We start from the raw sequence: 19,897 nt of genomic DNA on the forward strand, positions 1-19,897 counted from the left end.
GCAGAACAGATGAGACAGGTTGGGGGCTGGGGGGATGTGCTATGGGTTTGGGATGGAAATGCTATAAAATCGGGTTATAATGATCGTTGTACAACTATAAATATAATTGAGTAATAAAAAATGCTATAAAAACAATAAATGTAATAGTTTGCATCTACCAAAAAAGACAAAAAGCTAACTAGGAAGACGGCGTAGCTTGGCAGAAATATGCTTAGTATGTTTAATGTGAACATGAAAAGTGGTAAAAAAAACAAAAGCAAAACCAAAAAGTCCTGTTCCGAATGATGCTCATATGGACATCATCCTTGTGTTATAGGGCGCAAAACACCATTACGTGAGAAAAGCCTGGATCCCGTGCAGTGGAGCAAAGGTTGAACCCTGGGCTGTGATCCGAGGTAAGGTGCCAGTCTGTCTGCCAAGTGGGCTGGGTAACTCCGTGTGGTACGTACATGGGAGGCTGATAAAGGAGGGGGCCAAGGAAACCCCAGTTTGTTCACTGCTTCTTGTTCCCTTGTTTGTGTTGACCCCACAGAAGAGCTTGACGAATTTACCCTGAGCTGAAGGGTCTGTTGTGTCTCTCAGTGCAATCACATCATTTGCAGAGAACAATCTTCGCCTGTTCCCCCACTGCTCAAGCTGATGTCAAAATCTGCCCTTGTCTGTCCCCAACAAGAAGTAGATGTTTTGTGTTATAGGAACTTTGTCTTCTAAAGCCCCTTAATAATGGGCATTAAGAAATTGAATGCTTAAAGACATTGCATACTGTCTTCATTCAATATGTGCTTTTTAAAAAAAATTCCAAGTTACTGGAACAAAAGTCTAATATTTTAAAAATATTCATGTTTAGAAATATTTTAGTCTGGATGCTGGCCATGATCAATATTCTTTCGACTTCCAAATAGATTGTTACAAACACTTAAATCCTTTTCTGGTTGTTTTTAAAAATAATACAAGCTGTGTTCCAAAGTACCTTTGAGCCTGGCAAGGAAAGCAGGGGCTAGCAGCCTTCTTTGTGCATCAGAAACGGAAAGTTTCTTAGGGGCCTCCTGGAAGGAACGAGGGAAAGGGTGACCCTTCTGGGCCACCAGCTTGATTTTGTGCCCCTGTCTTCAGTGTTCTTTCAAACTCAGATGGTGTCACGCCACATAGATAGAATCAATCCTGCTCTCATTATTAAAACATTTTTCATCTAATATAAAAATGCATTTAGGACTTCCCATCATGGCACAGCAGAAACGAATCCAACTAGGAACCATGAGGTTGCAGGTTCAAACTCTGGCCTCGCTCAGTGGGTTAAGGATCCGCTGAGGCCATGAGCTGTGGTGTAGGTTGCAGACATGGGTGAGATCTGGCGTCGCTGTGGCTCTGACGTAGGCTGGTGGCTACAGCTCCAATTGGACCCCAGGCCTGGGAAGCTCCATATGCTGCAAGTGTGCCCCCGAAAAGCTCCAAAAAAAAAAAAAAAAATGCATTTAGTCTGAAGATGCTGAGTTCACATGCCCCTTCACTTATTCACTGATTTCCCTGGTGGCTGATAGGATTGAGGAGAGAGCTGGCTCCTTTTTGGTGGCTTCAGGCAGCGGAAAATTGGGGAAATATCAGGAGTTGTGCATTTTTATTTTTTGTGTGTGTGTTTTTGCCTTTTCTAGGGCCACTCCCATGGCACATGGAGGTTCCCAGGCTAGGGGTCTAATCAGAGCTGTAGCCGCCGGCCTACACCACTGCCACAACAATGCCGGATTCGAGCCGCGTCTGCGACCTACAACACAGCTCACGGCAATGCTGGATCCTTAACCCACTGAGCGAGGCCAGAGATCAAACCTGCAACCTCATCGTTCCTAGTCGGACTCGTTAACCACTGCGCCACGACGGGAACTCCCAGGAGTCGTGCATTTTGTCAGAAGACTGATGCTCTAGCCACCCTTGTGCAGAAGGGAAGGAGGAACCATCGGTCGTCTCTGTGCAACAGAACAATTTCTTAGAGGATTGCTTTTGCTGGTTGTGGAAAAACAGCTCAGAAAATGGGGTTCCAGCATTTCATAGCTTCCTCCACATTGGAGCTGGCGTTAGGGTCTCGTACACACACTCCACGGGAGAGTCCAGAGGATAACCCCCATCTTGGTTTCCTCATTCTCCTTAGAACCTGCTGTCCTAAGTCTATCACACTGGCCTTCTGTATTCCTGGCACGTGGATTTCCCCCCATCGTCACTCATTGGATATTTTTTTCTTCAACCCAGGAAGGTCTGATTTAATGCACCAAGTATTTAGCACAGATGAGCACTTGAACAAAGATGAGCTGTGTGGAATGTGGTCTCCATCCTCCTGAAGCTCAGAGTTTAGTAGGAGTTTAAGTGTTTATGTAAATGATTTCACCATGTAGAGCTGGTGGGCAGGGGCCGGGGAGAGGAGCCACCCGGCTGAGGACAGAGACGAGAAGGAGGCCTTGGCGAGTTTAAGGATGCGGGAGTGTTCTTCAGGTGGTGAAGAGCAGGGAAGCGCTACTCCGGGGATGGAGAGGCAGGCGTCGTACTTGGGGGCACCGAACATGGTTTCTTGCAGGTGGAAAGTGGACCTGGGCTGAGAAAGGAGTTTGGGACCAGGGCAGGAATCAGAGCCGCATGGGTCCCGAGCTCTGCCAGGGGGTCTGGGCTTAGTGGTAAGTAAGCCAGCGCTCCCCCGTCTCCCTTTCCTCCCTCCCTCCCTCTCTCTCTCTCTCTCTCTTCCATTCTCCCTCTTTCTCTTTCTTTCTTTCTCTCCCTCTCCCTCCTGCCCTCCCTTCCTTCCTTCTTTCCTTCCTTTCTTCTTTTCTCTCTTTCTTTCTTCTTCTGTGGCTTATGGAAGTTCCCAGGCCAGGAACTGAATCCAAGCCACTGCTCTGACCTACACCACAGCTCCAGCAATCTTTAACCCACTGAGCCAGGCTGGGGACCAAACCGGCCCCTCTGCAGCGACCTGAGCCGCTACAGTCAGATTCTTAACCCACTGCACCACAGCGGGAACTCTGTCCTTGGTTTTTGTTAATGTACTGACTGCATTGTGGATATTTGGCACAAATATAGAGCAGCAGTTTTAATTTTTAAAAAATTACCAACGGAAGTGTTTAAATGAATCTTATCATCAAAGGCCCTATCTTTCATCAGTTTTCTTATATTTGGCTTAATGATGTATAACATAAACTGTAGGTGAGGTTCCATACCTGGTCTATTTTAATTTTAGGTTTTTTATTGCTTATTTTTTTCCCTTTTGTCTTTTGAAGGCCTCACTTGTGGCATGTGGAGGTTCCCAGGCTAGGGAGCGAATCGGAGCTATAGCCGCTGGCCTGCACCACAGCCACAGCAACGCGGGATCCGAGCCACGTCTGTGACCTACACCACAGTTCCCAGCAGCGCTGGATCCTTAACCCATTGAGCGAAGCCCAGCATTGAGCCCTCATCCTCATGGATACTAATGGGGTTTGTTAACCACTGAACCACGACGGGAACTCCTATTTTAATTTTTACTCTTTCTCCCTCCTCCCTTAAATAAGAAAATCCAAAACTCATTATTACAGGTCATTGAGAACACAGGCTTTTGGTGGCTGTCAAACAATAATTAGTGTCTCTGTGTATAGTCTCTTGATACTTTTGATATTTTGATGTTATAAAATTCTTGATATTTTAGAATCAAACATGGATGATAAATTATGGAGAGAGTTTCCCCTAAAGACTTCATTCAGCATTTTGTCCAGTGGGCAAACGAGTGTATTTCTCAGAAGCTGTAGCCATAACTGGGTCCTCAGTCCCCTTTTTTGTCCTGTTGTAGCCTTTGGCTGTGCTTTGAAAGATACGCCCACTAATAATGTCATCTGTTCCTTTCTTTAACTAGTAAAGAAAATCATCAGGTTTGGAGGAGACCCGAATACTTGTCCATCGAGCCACTTAAAACACAGCCCCTCTGTGACCTCCGATACTTCACCCTCAGCATTAAAAAAACAGTTTCTGGGAGTTCCTGTCATGTCTCAGTGGTTAGCAAACCCGACTAGGATCCATGAGGACATGGGTTCAACCCCTGGCCTCACTTAGTGGGTTAAGGGTCCGGTGTTGCCGTGAGCTGTGGTGTAGGTCGCGACACGGCTCAGATCTGGTGTTGCCGTGGCTGTGACACAGGCCAGCAGCCGTAGCTCCAATTGGACCCCTAGCCTGGGGACCTCCATCTGCTGCAGGTCTGGCCCTAAAAAGCAAAAATAATAATAAAAAATGTTTTCATTGCAGTTGGCGAAACGACACATGGAAAGAAATGCTCTTCCTCCGTCTTCCCCAGCAGCCAGTGTTAACAGCTTTAGGCCTATGCTCACACACTTTTCTCTCACACAAAAATGCAAACAAATACAGAAAAAAGAAATGTTATGTGACACAGTTTACACTGCACTTAGCCTTTTTCTCTTGTCTTCTCTGTCCCTACCTGCCTGCAGGCAGCAGGCTACCACCTGGAAAACTTCTTCGGCCCTACAGGCAGCACCAGCAGGGACCTGGGGAGGCCCAGTGGCACCAGATAAATTAAGCATACCAAAATAATACGACAGAGGCGCTGAGAATTAAATTGTCGTTGGAACCACGGCCCACAAAAGTAGGCCAGGCCCACTTACGAAAGTTAAACCTAAGCAGGGTGATTGTCTGCTAAAAATACAAGATTCTAATAGAGCGCCTCCTCACAACTGCAAACATGTCCAGGATACAGCCGAAAATGGCCTGTCATACTCTGACCAGGACGATTGCACTTGAATGAGAAAAGATAGCGATCGGATCAACACTGAGATGAACAGATGTTAAAGTTAGTTGACAAGGATTTTAAAGCAGCTGTCACAGCTTCTACAACCGATTACAAACTATTGAAACAGGTGTAGAAAATCTCAGCAAAGAACGTTATAAAAAAATAACGGCATGGAAATTATAAAACTGAGTCAAAAGTAGAGTAGACATGACAGAGGATAGAATGGATGAACTTGAGGATAGAATGTACTTCCCCAAGCTAAACAGAAAAATTTCACTGAAAAAAAAAAAAGGTCGGAGCCTCAGGGACAGTAACAAAAGATACGTTTTTACTATCCTAGTTCCAGAAGGAAACACAAAAAGATAGGGGCTGAAAATAGCATTCCAGGAACTAAGGGCCACACTTGCCAAATATTTATTGAAAAGCACAAACTTACTGATTTAATTAGTTGAGAGCTGAGATTTGTTTTAAATTTTTAAATTTATTAATTATCCAAATAGGATTTCCAAAGAAATCCACATCAAGACACATCATAATTAACTTCTTTTTCTTTTTTTGCTTTTTAGGGCCACACCCACAGCATATGAAGGTTCCCAGACTAGGGGTCGAATCGGAGCTGAAGCTGCCGGCCTACGCCATAGCCACAGCCGCACCAGATCCAAGCCATGTCTGCGACCTGCATCACAGTTCATGGCAACGTGGGATCCAAGCCATGTGTGTGACCTACACCACAGCTCACAGCAATGCTTGCTCTCCAACCCACTAAGCCAGGCCAGGGATCGAACCCTCATGCTCATGGATACTAGTCAGATTCATTTCCACTGTGCCACAACGGGAACTCCAAGACACGTCATAATTAACTTCTGAAACTAAAAGATGTTACCATTGGCGGAAACTGGATAAAAGGTACACAAAGTATCTCTATTTCTTTTTCTTTCTTTCTCTCTCTCTTTTTTTTTTTTGGTCTTTTTGTCTTTTAGGGCCACAGCTGTGGCATATGGAGGTTCCCAGGCTTGGCGTCCTATGGGAGCTGTAGCCGCTGGCCTATGCCACAGCCACAGCAGTGCTGGATCAGAGCCATGTCTGTGACCTACACCACAGCTCACGGCAACACCAGATCCTTAACCCACTGATGGAGGCCAGGGATCGAACCCAAGTCCTCAAGGATGCCAGTCAGGTTCGCTAACCACTGAGCCGTGATGGGAACTTCTCTCTTTTTTTTCTGAAAATTTTATTATTTTTTTCTTTTTTGGCTGCCCCCACGCCCCACCACCCTCGGCATATGGAGTTCCCATGTCAGGGATCCAAGCCTCAGTCACATCCTATGTCACAACTGCAGCAATACCAGACCCCTAGCCTACTATGCCAGGCTGGGCATTGAACCTGCGTCCCGATGCTCCAGAGATGCCACCATCTCTGCGGGAACTCCTCCGAATTTTTTATTTTAATTAGCTTGAATTTATTTTTCTACATATTATTTCTTTTTAAAAATTTTTTATTTATAGTTGTGCAACCATCATTACAACTTAATTTTAGAACATTTTCATCCCAAACCCCCAGTCCACCCCTCTCTTCCCATGTCCCCTTTGGTAACCATAAGTTTTTCAAAGTCTGAGTCTGTTTCTGTTCTGCAAATAAGTACTTTCATACCCTTTTTTTTCCGACTCTCCACGTAAGTGGCATCACCTGACGCCCGTCTCACTGTCGAACTTCAGTCAGTGTGATCATCTCTAGGTCTGTCCATGTTGCTGCAAATGCCGTTATTTCATTCACATTCTCCATTTTATTTCTTAAAATGTGTGTGAATCTATAATAATTTCCAAAAAAAGTTTATTAAAAAAAAAAAAGTCCAGATTCTGTGATTCACCACAATTGGTTCTGATAAATGGCTATGACCTTTGGGCACCAACCTGGGCATGCTAGTCCCACCCTGGACCTAACTGAAGTCTTTCTTGACTCATGCTCATAGGACTTGTTTCAACCACTCGCACAAGGGCTTATGGACTTTTTCTATCCTACCTGGTGGAGGGGAGGGAAAAAATTAGGTTCTCCAACTGGAGTAAGCAGACTGTAAATCAGGCTGACAGGAGGAACAAGAGAAACGTAAATAGAAGTTTCTTCTGTGTATCACTGCACATGTGACACATGCAAGCACCCAGAGATGAGTAACTCAAAGTGGTGGCTTAGCATTCAGGCTTATGGGGCATCTGCACAAAGCACAGTCCATTTTTAGAGATGTGACAAGTCACAGGAGAAGAACCTCGAGGCAGCAAATTTTGGGAGGCAAATATATGGGAAACTAAAGGTAGTAGAGGCTGGTTAGTAAAGTTTGTTATGTAGATGCCTCCACAAGGGTCTAAAGGGAGACAACGGTGATTAATTTTATCCTTCTTGGTAGAGATGGGGGGAGGGACACCTTTGTAAATTTATGTCTTGCTTTTTAAGCAAACGGAGGGAGGGCAGAGAGTGCTTCCTACCTTTGCTGCTTCATTGCCTTTAGCTCAAAATGATTCTTATGTCAAAGAGGGATATTTTGGAGGGACATTTTCCAGTTTCCTTCACAAAGGAGCAAGATTAAATCCTTCATTAGCCTTGTCAGCCCCTGGTATGCCACCCACAGGTGTGTGAATTTTGTCTTTCCTTTAATGGTGGTGGGATATGTTTAGAGTTGAGGCTTGGCGCCGTTAAAGGGACTTGCCCAAGGCTTTCCGTAAATGAGCAGGATCAGATGTGAGGCCAGGCTGCCTGCCTCAGGAGCACCCATCGTGCTTTCATAAGTGGTGGGAACTTTTTGGAGAGGGTGGGAGGGTCTGGCACTCGGCATGTCTGAGGTCAGCCTGGGTTTGCCCCCATTCGAGGGAGCAGCGCATATTAATAAGCCTTTCTAGTCGCTCCAGTTTTAGTCCTTTGACTCTGCTCCCTTCTGGTGGTTGTCCTTCTGTTCCAGTAATTCTTGGGTTGAAAAACTTTCAGGAATAGATGACAGATGTGAAGTTGGCCATCACTTTGAAAATACACCACTGGAGTAGGGGGATGCGCTGAGGGTTTGGGATGGAAATGCTATAAAATTTGGTTGTGATAATTGTTGTACAGCTATGAAAGTAATAAAATTCATTGGTTAATTAAAAAAATAAGAAAATACACAGGAGTTCCCGTCGTGGCGCAGTGGTTAACGAATCCGACTAGGAACCATGAGGTTGCGGGTTCGGTCCCTTCCCTTGCTCAGTGGGTTAAGGATCTGGCGTTGCTGTGAGCTGTGGTGTAGGTTGTAGATGTGGCTCGGATCCCGCGTTGCTGTGGCTCTGGTGTAGGCCGGTGGCTACAGCTCCGATTCTACCCCTAGCTTGGGAACCTCCATATGCCGAGAGAGTGGCCCAAGAAATGGCAAAAAGGCAAAAAAAAAAAAAAAAAAAAAAGAAAGAAAAGAAAAGAAAAAAGAAAATACACAACTAAACCTGGGAGTCTGGTAATTACCTCCGAACCAGCTGTCAGAAATCCCCAGTGCTGCCTCCGGGGAGGACGCCTGTTTGTGTTTGGGAAGGGCCGTGGATAAACCTTCCAGACAGGACTAGAAGGAAGGTAAGAAAAACACAGACACAAGTATCCCTCTCTCCCTTCTTTCATAAATATATGGTTCTTAACAGTAACATAACTCTCCTAACAATCTCTTATTACCGCCTTTTAAAATAGAATTTTAGGACTTCCTTTGGTGGCGTAGCAGAAACGAATATGACTGTGACTAGTATCCATGAGGATGCGGGATCGATCCCTGGCCTTGCTCAGTAGGTCAGGGATCTGGCGGTGGTGTGAGCTGTGGTGTAGTTCGCAGAGGCGGCTCCGATGCTGCATTGCTGTGGCTGTGACATAGGCCAGCAGCTGTAGCTCTAATTCGACTCCTAGCCTGGGAAGCTCCACATGCTGCGGGTGCAGCCCTAAAAAGCAACACTGCTACTACTACTACTAATTTTACTGGAGTAGAGTTGACTTATAATGTGTTATTTTTCAGGTGTACAGCCAAGTGAACCGGTTATACGTAGCACTATACGTATATCCATTCCCTTTCAGATTCTTTTCCCACATAGGCACCTGCAGAGGATTGAGTAGATTTCTTTGTGCTGTACAGTAGGTCCTTGTTACTCATCTGTTCCACATATAGTAGAGCGTAGATGCCAGTTCCAACCTCCCAATCCATCCCACCCCCCTCAGCGTTTTCCCTTTGGGGACCATAAGTTTGGTTTTGAAATCTTTTGAGTCCGTTTCTTTTTTTGGAATAAGTTCTTTTATATCATTCTTACTAGATTCCACATATAAGTGATATCATGGTATTTGTCTTTTTCTGTCTGACTTATTTCACTTATTATGATAATTTCTAGGTCCATCCATGTTGCTACAAACGGCATTGTTTCATTCTTTTTTATGGCTGAGTAATATTCCGTTGTATATATGTACCACATCTTCTTTATCCATTCCTCTGTTAATGGACATTTAGGCTGCTTCCATCTCTTGCCTGTTGTAAATAGTGCTGCAGTGAACACTGGGGTGTGTATATCTTTTTAATTATGGTTTTCTCCAGATATATGCCCAGGAGTAGGATTGCTAGATTATATGGTAGTTCTATATTTAGTTTTTTAAGGAACCTCTATACTCTTCTCCACAGTGACTGCACCAATTGACATTCCTGCCAGCAGTGTTAGGAGAGTTCCCTTTTTTCTACACCCTCTCTAGCATTTACTGTCCATAGATTTTTGATGGTGGCCATTCTGACTGGTGTGAGGTAACACCTCAGTGCAGTTTTCATTTGCATTTCTCTAGTAATTCGTGATGTGGAACATGTTTTCAGATGCTTTGTGGCCATCTGTCTGTCTTCTTTGGAGAAATGTCTGTTTAGATCTTCCAACCATTTTTTGATTGGGTGGTTCTCTTTTTTGATATAAAGCTACACGAGTTATTTATGTATTTTGGAGATTAACCCCTTGTCAGTCACTTCACTTGCAAATATTTTCTCATTCCATGGGTTGTCTTTTGATTTTTTTGTGGTTTCCTTTGTTGTTCAGAAGCTTTTAGTTAGGTGTTATTTGTTTATTTATTTATTATTTATTTATTCATTGTCTTTTTGCCTTTTCTAGGGCTGCTCCTGAGACATATGGAGGTTCCCAGGCTAGGGGCCGAATTGGAGCTACTGCCGCCGGCCTGCACCAGAGCCACAGCAACGCCAGATCCTTAACCCACTGAGTGAGGCCAGGGATCAAACCCCCAACCTCGTGGTTCCTAGTCAGATTTGTTAACCACTGAGCCACGACGGGGACTCCTCATTTGTTTATTTTTGTTTTTATTTTCATTACTGTAGGAGGTGGATCAAAAAAGATACTGTTGCAGGTTATGTCAGAGAGTATTCTGCTTGTGTTTTCCTCTAGGAGTTTTATAGCATCTGGCTTCATGTTTAGATCTTTAATATATTTTGAGTTTATTTTTGTGTGTATAAGAGAGTGTTCTCATTTCATTCTTCTACATGTAGCATTCCAGTTTTCCCAGCACCACTTTTGAAGAGACTGTCTTTTTTTTTTCCTTCCCTCCCTTCCTTCCTTCCCTCCTTTGTTTTTAGAGCCGCACCGAGGCATATGAAGTTCCCAGGTTAGGGGTCGAATCAGAGCTGTAGCTGCCAGCCTACACCACAGCCATAGCAACGCTGGGATCTGAACCACATCTTCGACCTATACCACAGCAATGCCACATCCTTAACCCACCTAGCGAGCCAGAGATTGAACCCCCACCTTCTCTCCTCATGGATACTAGTCAGATTTATTTCCGCTGCATCACAATAGAAACTCCTCTTCTTTCTTTTTCCTTTTTTTTTTTTTTTTTTTTTTGGTCTGTCGTCTTTTTGCCTTTTCTAGGGCCACTCCTGCAGTATATGGAGGTTCCCAGGCTAGGGGTTGAATCAGAGCTGCAGCCGCAGGCCTACACCACAGCACAGCAACGCAGGATCTGAGCTGCATCTGCAACCTACACCACAGCTCACAGCAACGCCGGATCCTTAACCTACTGAGCAAGGCCAGGGACCGAACCTGCAACCTCATCGTTCCTAGTTGGATTTGTTAACCACTGCGCCACGATGGGAACTCCTCTTTTTCCTTTTTTGTGTCTTTTGTCTTTAGGGCTGCACCCGAGTCATATGGAGGTTTCCAGGCGTGGGGTCGAATCAGAACTGCAGCTGCCAGCCTACGCCACAGCTCAGGGCAAGGCCAGAGCCTTCACCCACCGAGGGAGACCAGGGATTGAACCTGTCATCATGGATACCAGTTGGGTTTGTTATCCACTGGGCCATGGTGGGAACTCCTCTTTTCTTTCTTGTTACTACCTTTATCTTACTAAATTAAGCTGAGATACAATCAAGAATAAGGAGATTGGATGGAGATGGCATCTTCTTTCTCTCTGCGCTCAGCTCTGCTATCACAGCTCTGGATTGCCATGCAGGAAAGCTTTCTCCCTCACCCCCAGTGCTTTCAGAAGATTAAAAGTTTGGCTGCCACACACTGGCCCACACTGCTAGATGCCTTTGTGTCTAAACTGGGAGTAACTCTGGTTTAAAGGCCTGGGGCCAGACCAGATATGACCTTCTTCTGCCACTCTCTTCATTTAGAATCATTGACTGAGAACAATCCCAACTGTCTCTGTGTTTTTTCTTCTTTACCTAATAGAGACCAGAAATGGAAGAAAGAGAGAAAAAAAAAATCAACATTGGTACCCAAAATAGGTGGATTTTGGGGGGTTCCCATGTGTCTCAGTGGCTTAGGGATCTGGCATTATCACTTCTGTGGTGCTGGTTCAATCCCTGGCCTGGGAATTTCTGCATACCATGGGTGTGGCCACCCCCCCCCCCAAAAAAGGAGTATTTTCTTTCCCATTAGGAAAATGTTTCAGTTTTCCCAGAAAAATCTTGCGGGCTTTCAACAGCTTGCGCCAATCTGTATCTTAATTTTTTTTTCCTTTTGTAAGGGTTTTGGAAATATTTTGTATGATGGGGTTTAAATATTTGTGCAGTACCAATAAAGGATACATTCTTTCTTGTTTTCCCCACAAAAGGGTTTTTTGGAGTTGGAAATACTGAACTAGAAATGGTTGAAGGAGCTCCAGGTGCTGTTTTTTCAGAGCACAGAGCTTCTTGAATTTTTACCTTTTTAAAGCTGAGGAATTTATGAACATTAGGTGGCAGCAGAGATCTAGATTTGATGAGTCTGATAACGCTCTGAAACATGAATGGGGTTGAGGATAAAGATAATCCAGTCTAGTCTATACCTGTTTCTCCAGTTGTGAAATGAAAAATCTGCTCACCTGTACAATTCATCTAGATCTATCGATCTAATGATTGAACAGACATAACATCAAAAGAGAAAAGCCATTTGAAATCCTGCTCGTCACCTTGTTATGAATATTTTTTACTTACTGCTGATAAACCTGAGCCTTTTGTTTGTTTTATTTTATTTTTCAGGGCCACACATATGGCGTATGGAAGTTCCCAGGCTAGGGGTCAAATCGGAGCTGCAGCTGCTTGCTTACACCACAGCCAGATCTGAGCCATGTCTGCAACCTACACCACAGCTCCAGAGGCCAGGGATCAAACCTGCATCCTCATGGATACTCGTCAGGTTCATAACCCACTGAGCCACAATGGGAACTCCTAACACCTGAGCTTTTAACAATAATATATACGTATTTTTTTGGTCTTTTTAGGGCCACACCTGAGGCATATGGAAGTTCCCAGGCTAGGGGTCCAGTTGGAGCTGTAGCCACCAGCCTACACCACAGCCACAGCAACGTGGGATCTGAGCCGTGTCTGCAACCTACACCAGAGCTCATGGCAACACCAGATCTTTAACTCACTAAACGAGGTCAGGAATCGAACCTGAGTCCTCATGGATGCTTGGACGGTTTGTTAACTACTGAGCCCAAACGGGAACTCCTTAACAATAATTTTGAAGTGCATTTTAAAATGCACGTTTAAAATGCATGTTTAAAAACGGTTATAAATAAATAGAGATCGATGTGTTCAAACCAAATCAAGGAGCCTGGTCTCGGGTGGTTCAGAAGAGTTTACCAACAGCGAATCTAGAAGCAAATAAAAAAGGCAGAAGCTGAAGCAGGGAGAAAGTGAAATAATTTAAAACGTTAACCTGAAGGCAGGTGTGCATCTTTTTATGTACTTTCACCATTGACCTTCACACCGACTTGATCAGGGACATAGTATGTTTTACAATCAGCGAGACTGAGACTCGGAGACATTGTGGTCACAGAAAGGACAAAGCTGGGCTCAAAGCCAAGGTTTCCTCTACTTCAGCCTGACTTCCTTCCTTCTATCTTGTTGCTTTACCTGGGGGAACTGTGGCGATCCCTGATGGATGGCTCGCGGGAAAGCATATTCATATAACATTGGTCAGTGAAACAGAGCCGAGATGTACAATTTACGTGTTGGATAACTGCATCAAATCAAGATTAAAAAACAAATTGTGGTCACAGAGGAAAACTAAAAAGATACGTTTTATGCAGGATGACTAAAACGTCTTCGGTTGTTTTGGAACAATTAACTGTAGGTGTGTAGGATGAGAGAGTTCACACGAAAAAGACCGAGAGTGTTTAGCTCCCTGGTTACTCCTGAGCGGGCCAATAATGTGCATTTATGGCCCCAAAGTCGGCGACATCTCACACGTCATTGTTAGAATGCGGAGAGGTGACAGCCCTGTTTGTGCCACTTTATCAGTCCACGTGGGGATCATTCTGTTTAATTCAGGGAATTTTGTTTGCTTGTTTTGTTTTTTTGCTTTTCTAGGCCACATTTGCAGCATATGGACGTTCCCCTGCTAGGGATTGAGTTGGAACTCCTCAGGGGCATTTTTAAAAGAACCGTATATTGTTATTTATTTATTTATTTATTTACTTTGCTTTTTAGGACTGCACCCGAGGCATATGGAGTTTCCCAGGCTAGGGGGTCGAATCAGGCTGTAGCTGCCAGCCTACGCCAGAGCCACAACAATGACAGATCCGAGCCTCGTCTGTGACCCACATCACAGCTCACGGAAATGCCAGATCCTTAACCCACTGAGCAAGGCCAGGGATCGAACCCGCAACCTCATGGTTCCTTGTTGGATTCATTTCTGTTGTGCCACAACGGGAACTCCAGAATGATATGCAAAGAATAAGCAGGAGTTCCCGTCATGGCGCAGTGGTTAACGAATCCGACTAGGAACCATGAGGTTGCGGGTTCGGTCCCTGGCCTTGCTCAGTGGGTTAAGGGTCCGGCGTTGCCGTGAGCTGTGGTGTAGGTTGCAGACACGGCTCGGATCCCGCGTTTTGCTGTGGCTCTGGTGTAGGCCGGAGGCTACAGCTCCAATTCAACCCCTAGCCTGGGAACCTCCATATGCCGCGGGAGCGGCCCAAGAAATAGCAAAAGACAAAAAAAAAAAGAATAAGCAAAGTGGTGAAAAATTTTAGAAACTGTGTGAAATAAGGAGTTCCCACTGTGGCGCAGCAGGTTATGATCCTGATGAGTATCCCTGAGGACGCGGGTTCGATCCCTGGCCTTGCTCAGTGGGTTAAGGATCCAGTGTTGCCATGAGCTGTGGTATAGGTGGCAGAGGAGGCTCAGATGCCAGGTGGCTGTGGCTGTGGTGTAGGCTGGCGGCTGCAGCTCTGATTCGACCCCTAGCCCAGGAACTTCCATATGCTGTGGGTGCGGCCCTAAAAAGAAAAAAAGAAAAAAAAAGAAAGAAAGGAAAGACATGGGGGAGTTCCCACTGTGGCATAGTGGGTTAAGAATCCAAATGCAGTGCCTTGGGTTGCTGTAGAGGCATGGGTTTAATCCCTGGCCCGGTGCAGTGGGCTGAAGGATTTAGAGTTGTCACAGTGGCTGCGTAGGTTGCAGGTGTGTCTCTGAATCCCTGGCCTGGGAATTTCCATATGCCATGGATGTGGCCATTTAAGAAAAAAAAACAAAAACAAAGGCAAGACATGGACCACAGACGTCAATGGCTGAAAATAAATTAGATTGATTCTGTAACTGACAGTCAAAAAGCAGGATTAATGGAAACAAGTTTCAAGGAGGTAGAGTTCAGCTCAGTATAGTGTAGGGAGGGGGGAAATAAAATGATTCTAATGGTTTTCACATGGCGTGGGTATAACATAACTTGGAGTATTTCTGCTTAGGGAAATAATCTCGAGGAGCTTCTTTGTGTCTGAAAGGTGAGCTGCTGCCAGTGTGGTCGGGAGACGATACAAAAAAAATAGAGTTCAGGTTTCCCATGAAATCAGGTGAGAGGAGTTTCCACATTCCCCGGGAGCTACAGGGAGAAGGTGAACGGGGGCGGGGGGGTGAAGAGGTCCAGCCCCCTGGAGGGACACGCGCAGGTGCTCGGGTGGGGCATGGCCCAGTGATTCCTCAGAGCAGGGCTGCTTGAAATCATTTCCTGTTCTGGGCCACAGCGGCCCTCAACTGCTACTAGCCCTTCCGTAAAAGTCAGCCACACACAGAGACTTGGTGTCTCCGGGATTGGGGGGAGTGGGGATGATGGAAGAGGAGTAAGGTTCAGGATGGAATCAAGTGACCAGTGAGAAAGGACCAAGAACGTGGACGCTGAGGTGTGAGCAGGTTGTGGCTTGGATCACTGGGGTCAATACTGGTTTCCGGGAAATCCGTGAGAATGTCGGGGGAGGTGGCCCAGATATGTTCATATCTTTAACATAGATATTGAAGGTATAGGATCAAGGGTGCCCAGATCACACTAGGGGAAACTTAAAATTGTCCAACAAGAGGTAGTGAGCTCCCCGTCACTGGACGGATTCCAATGAAGGAAATCCCTAGGGTGCTCTAGAGGGATTTCCTTCATTGTTTAGGAGGCTGCACCCCTGAGCGCTAAGAATCCTGATGAAAGAAACCCACTGTCTTACCCCTACCTGCCCCATTATGCCCTTTCATTCTGAGGTCAACTTTGGGTTGGCAAAAATTGAATGCGCCCCAATACATTAATGCTTAAACAACATTTTTTTTTTTATAAAGACCTGACTCTGCTTCTCCATCCACCCACTTAACAAGTATCTATTCGGTTTCAGGCACCATCATGCCCTTTGTAGAGACACACTTGCTCATTAGACGCAATTCTTACCGTTTCATGACCTTAAATGTTAGCATGCACCATGCTTGTTTTAATGAAGGCTTTCTGGGTTAGGAATTTGGAGTAGTGGGGACAGTGGCTGTGAACCTGAAGACCTTTGTCCCCACCCCAGCTTTGCTGTGTGACTGTAGAGCAGGCACAGGGCTTCTGTAAGTAAATCTCTAGTCACCCAGCTATCAGGTAAGGGTGCATGACCATTGCAGGTGTTGCAAATTCCAGAGCTTGTGGGGATCAGGCACGTAGCAAATACATGAAGCAAAAGATGTCATGATTTCTTTCATAAAGACACTTTAGGTGGGATTCTCTAGAGGGACAGTTGGCACACGAAGCACACTGGACTGATCTCTCACACCAAGAATCGTCTTCTCTCCCAGTTTGTCTTGAAACACGCAGCCTTCAAGAGCTTCCATTTACCTTCCAGGGTTGGCAGAGTCCCATTGCTGCGGTGTCGCCACAGCAGACTCCAGCACAGCTAGTCTAAGCAGGAAAGAGCCTGGTGAAGGAGAAGCAGCTCACAAAATCTAGGCGGGCTGGAAATCAGGTGGGCCCTGCAGGCAGGGGAGTGTTAAAAAACGGGATGCCCCGGCAAAGCTGGATTTTAGTTGGACCATACCTGTTGTTAATCTGAGGCTCAAATTTCAGTGGGGATCTTGTACTTTTATTTGCTAAATCTGGTGATCTTTGCCAAGGGGCTGCTTAAATTATACGCTGAGATGATTCTGGCTGCGGGCACCAGCAGGGCCCCCGCTCTGGGCGGGACGCCACCCCTCCAGGTCTCTGCCAGCTCTGACTCTGGGGTCTCATCCCGAATCTGTTCCTCACAGCTCCTCCTTAATAATACCTTTCCGAAGCCAGGTCTTGAAAAGAAGTCCAGTAAATCAACTATATTTCAATACAATAACATTTTTAATGTTATTGATATTTTAATTTTTCCATGCACGAATGGAAAGATGTCCAATCTCACTAGTAATCTGGGAAATGCAAGTTAAGACAAAAGATAGCATTGGTAAGGCAGTGTGTGCACAGTGCTAAGAGCCTGTGGCCAGACAGCGTGGGTTGCATCTCAGCCTGCCTGTATCCTTGGCACTGTGCCTGTCTCCTCCTCTGTAACGTGTAACAGTTCTCACCCCAATGGGGTGATTTTAGACAATGGATTTCTAAATTTCCAGTATTGCTTCAAAGTTCATTGTGCTCTGGCATAGAGTTCTTCCCACTCCTGCAGCCGGGTCTCCTAGAGAATCAGGGGTCTCCAGGCCCCCTAATAGTCAGCCTCACCACCACAACTTACCTTGCAGACCCTCAGGACTCAGCTCGCCATGTCCTGTGCCCTTGCTTATGCCAGCAGTTAATAAATGCACTTCACCCGGCCAGGTGCTCAAGGTCAGCGGCCACGGATTCGTCATATTCACAGCGTGATGGTTTGTAGGATGTGATGCATGACCTCTCTGGTCATCCTCTCCCAAGTCCATAATCTCAATCGAAATCATGAGAAAAATACCAGAGAGGTCCCAACGGAGGGACCTTCCACAAGATACCTGGCCAGTGCTCCCCCAAAACTGGCAAGATCATCAAAAACAAGGAAAAACTGAAAACCTCACAGCCAAGAGGAGCCAAAGGAACTGTGATGACTGAAAGTCATGTGTGATCCTGAACGGGGTCCTGGAACAGAAAAAAGTCAGGGAAAACTAAGGAGAGCTGAGTCAAATATGAACTTCAGTTACTAACAATGTTGATTAATTGTGACAAATGGAGCATATTAATGTATGGTGTTAATGCAGAAACTAGATGAGGGGATGTGAGTACTGTAGTATCTTGGCAATTTTTCTTTAAGTCTCAAACTCTTCGAAACGAAAAAGCTTACTTAGATGTATTCCAGTAAGGGATTTTAGATTTCTCCTAGCGTCAGTAATAACTTTCTTCCAAAACCATTCATATGAGAAAAGGCAACGTTTAAAGAGGTACTGAATTACCTTTTTCTATTACCCCATTCTTTCTTCTTTTTCTTTTTTTAAGGGCCCACACCTGCGGCCTATGGAAGTGCCTGGGCTAGAGGTTGATTCGGAGTTGCAGCTGCTGGCTTACACCACAGCCACAGCAATGCCAGATCTGAGCCGTGTCTGCAACCTATACTGCAGCTCCCAGCAATGCCGGATCCTCAACCCACTGAGTGAGGCCAGGGATATGAACCCACACCCTCATGGTTCCTAGTTGGGTTTGTAACCCGCTGAGTCACAAAGGGAACTCTCTTCCTACCTGTTCTTAAGACTTTGTGTTTCACGTACACATACAATATGCATTGCCAACGGTATCACAATTTCAAATGACATGTGCTGACATTTCTGAAGAATTGAATCAAAATTGCAATCATTCCCTATATAATCTGCATCGTTCCCTCAATTCTTAGCTTGACATTTTAAGATCAAACAATAAATAGTAGGTGACCCCAAAGCACAAGTCAATATACAGTTAAACTTTCCAATTTAGGCTGCAAAGTCAATTAGTTACTCTTAGAAATAAGGATAAACTTTTTTTTGGTCTTTCTTTTTAATTTTAGGGCCCCACCCACAGCATATCAAGATTCCCAGGCTAGGGGTCGAATGAGAGCTATAGCTGCTGGCCTAAACCACAGCCACAGCCACATCAGATCTGAGCCGTGTTTGCAAACTACACCACAGATCACAGACCCATTGGATCCTTAACCCATTGAGCAAGGCCGGGGATCGAACCTGCGTCCTCTTGGATTCTAGTCAGATTCATTTCTGCTGAGCCATGTTGGGAACTCCCAGGATAAACTTTTGAAATAGCAGCCATCCCTGTTATTACCTTGATTTCATTTAATTGGGTCACCATATTCAGAAATGGCAGCAACATTGCCCTCACGGTAGACTGGCTAAAAGCACACACCCAGGAAATATAATTTTTCCATGTATCAGACTGGTAAAGATAAAAAAACGCTGAAAAAACACGGTGTTGGCTAGTGTGTGGGGATGTGCGCAGTGTTACCCACTGCGGGTGGGAGTGGTCATTGCTGCAGCCTTTTTAGAAAACAGTTTGACAGTAGCTCTCTATTTACTCCCCAACCCTCAGACTCAGTGTTATTTTTAGGAATTTATTTCACAAATGCAGTTACACGTGTGAAAATGCTTATATGAGAATGTTTAGTTTCACATTGTTTTTTATAGTAGAAAAAAATGAGACCTTCCCATTGTGGCTCAGTGGTTACCCAACCCAACCAGCATCCATGAGGATTCGGGTTTGATCCCTGGCCTCGCTCAGTGGGTTAAAGATCCTGCATGGCTCTGGCTGTGGTGTAGGCCGGCAGCTGCAGCTCCAATTGGACCCCTAGCCTGGGAACCTCCATATGCTGTGAGTGCAGCCCTAAAAAGACACACACACACACACACACACAATGAGAGACAACATGATGCTCATCATTAGGGGAATAATTAAATTGTGATGTGTTCATACACTGGAATATTACACCACCATTGGAAAAACATGGATGCGGATTATGTGCTGCAATATACATTGTTAAATGAAAGAACATACTGACAAACCATGTCTCACGTGTGGTCCTATTTCTGTTTTTTTAGTGATATGTACATACATATTTATAAATACACAGAAAATTTCTGGAAGGATATGCTATTAAAAGGAATATTCTCTGGAGAATAGGCCTGGAAGGGTTTGGGGTAGAAAATAACTTCATCTTTAATTTTTTGTACTATTTGATATATATATATATATATATATATATATATATATATATATATATATATATTTTTTTTTTTTTTTTTTTTTTTTAACGGCTGCAACCAAGGCATATGGAAGTTCCCAGGTGAGGGATCGAAATCCTCCCTCTGCAGCACCTTGATCTGCAGTCAGATTCTTAACCCACTGAACCACAGTGGGAACTCCTACACCGTTTTATTTTTTAATGTTACTTTGACATTTTAATGTAAAAAAAAGGTTAAATATTATAAGG

The 19,897-nt window shown here is 44.9% G+C and overlaps 1 protein-coding gene across 9 annotated transcripts in view; it reads left to right on the top strand.

Moving 5' to 3' along the window:
* WDR59 (WD repeat domain 59) overlaps nt 1–19,471 on the top strand; it is a 107,896-nt gene extending 88,425 nt beyond the window's left edge. For 2 of the 9 annotated variants that reach the window (XR_014805459.1, XM_084959599.1), the window contains 2 exons: nt 317–395; nt 533–921. Coding sequence is in view for 6 of the 9 variants with exons in the window: in XM_084959599.1 (XP_084815725.1) it covers nt 317–395; nt 533–561 (108 nt within the window). In the remaining 3 variants the exon portion in view is untranslated. The other 7 variants (XM_084959602.1, XM_084959598.1, XM_084959596.1 and 4 more) reach the window with 5 other exon arrangements.
* Nucleotides 19,472–19,897: the final 426 nt, after the last annotated feature.

Source organism: Sus scrofa, chromosome 6 (genome assembly GCF_054392235.1).
Source record: "Sus scrofa isolate SSC_HxYL_T2T_F1_AM1 chromosome 6, Sscrofa_HxYL_maternal_Yorkshire_Landrace_v2.0, whole genome shotgun sequence".
Classification (NCBI taxonomy): Eukaryota; Metazoa; Chordata; class Mammalia; order Artiodactyla; family Suidae; genus Sus; species Sus scrofa.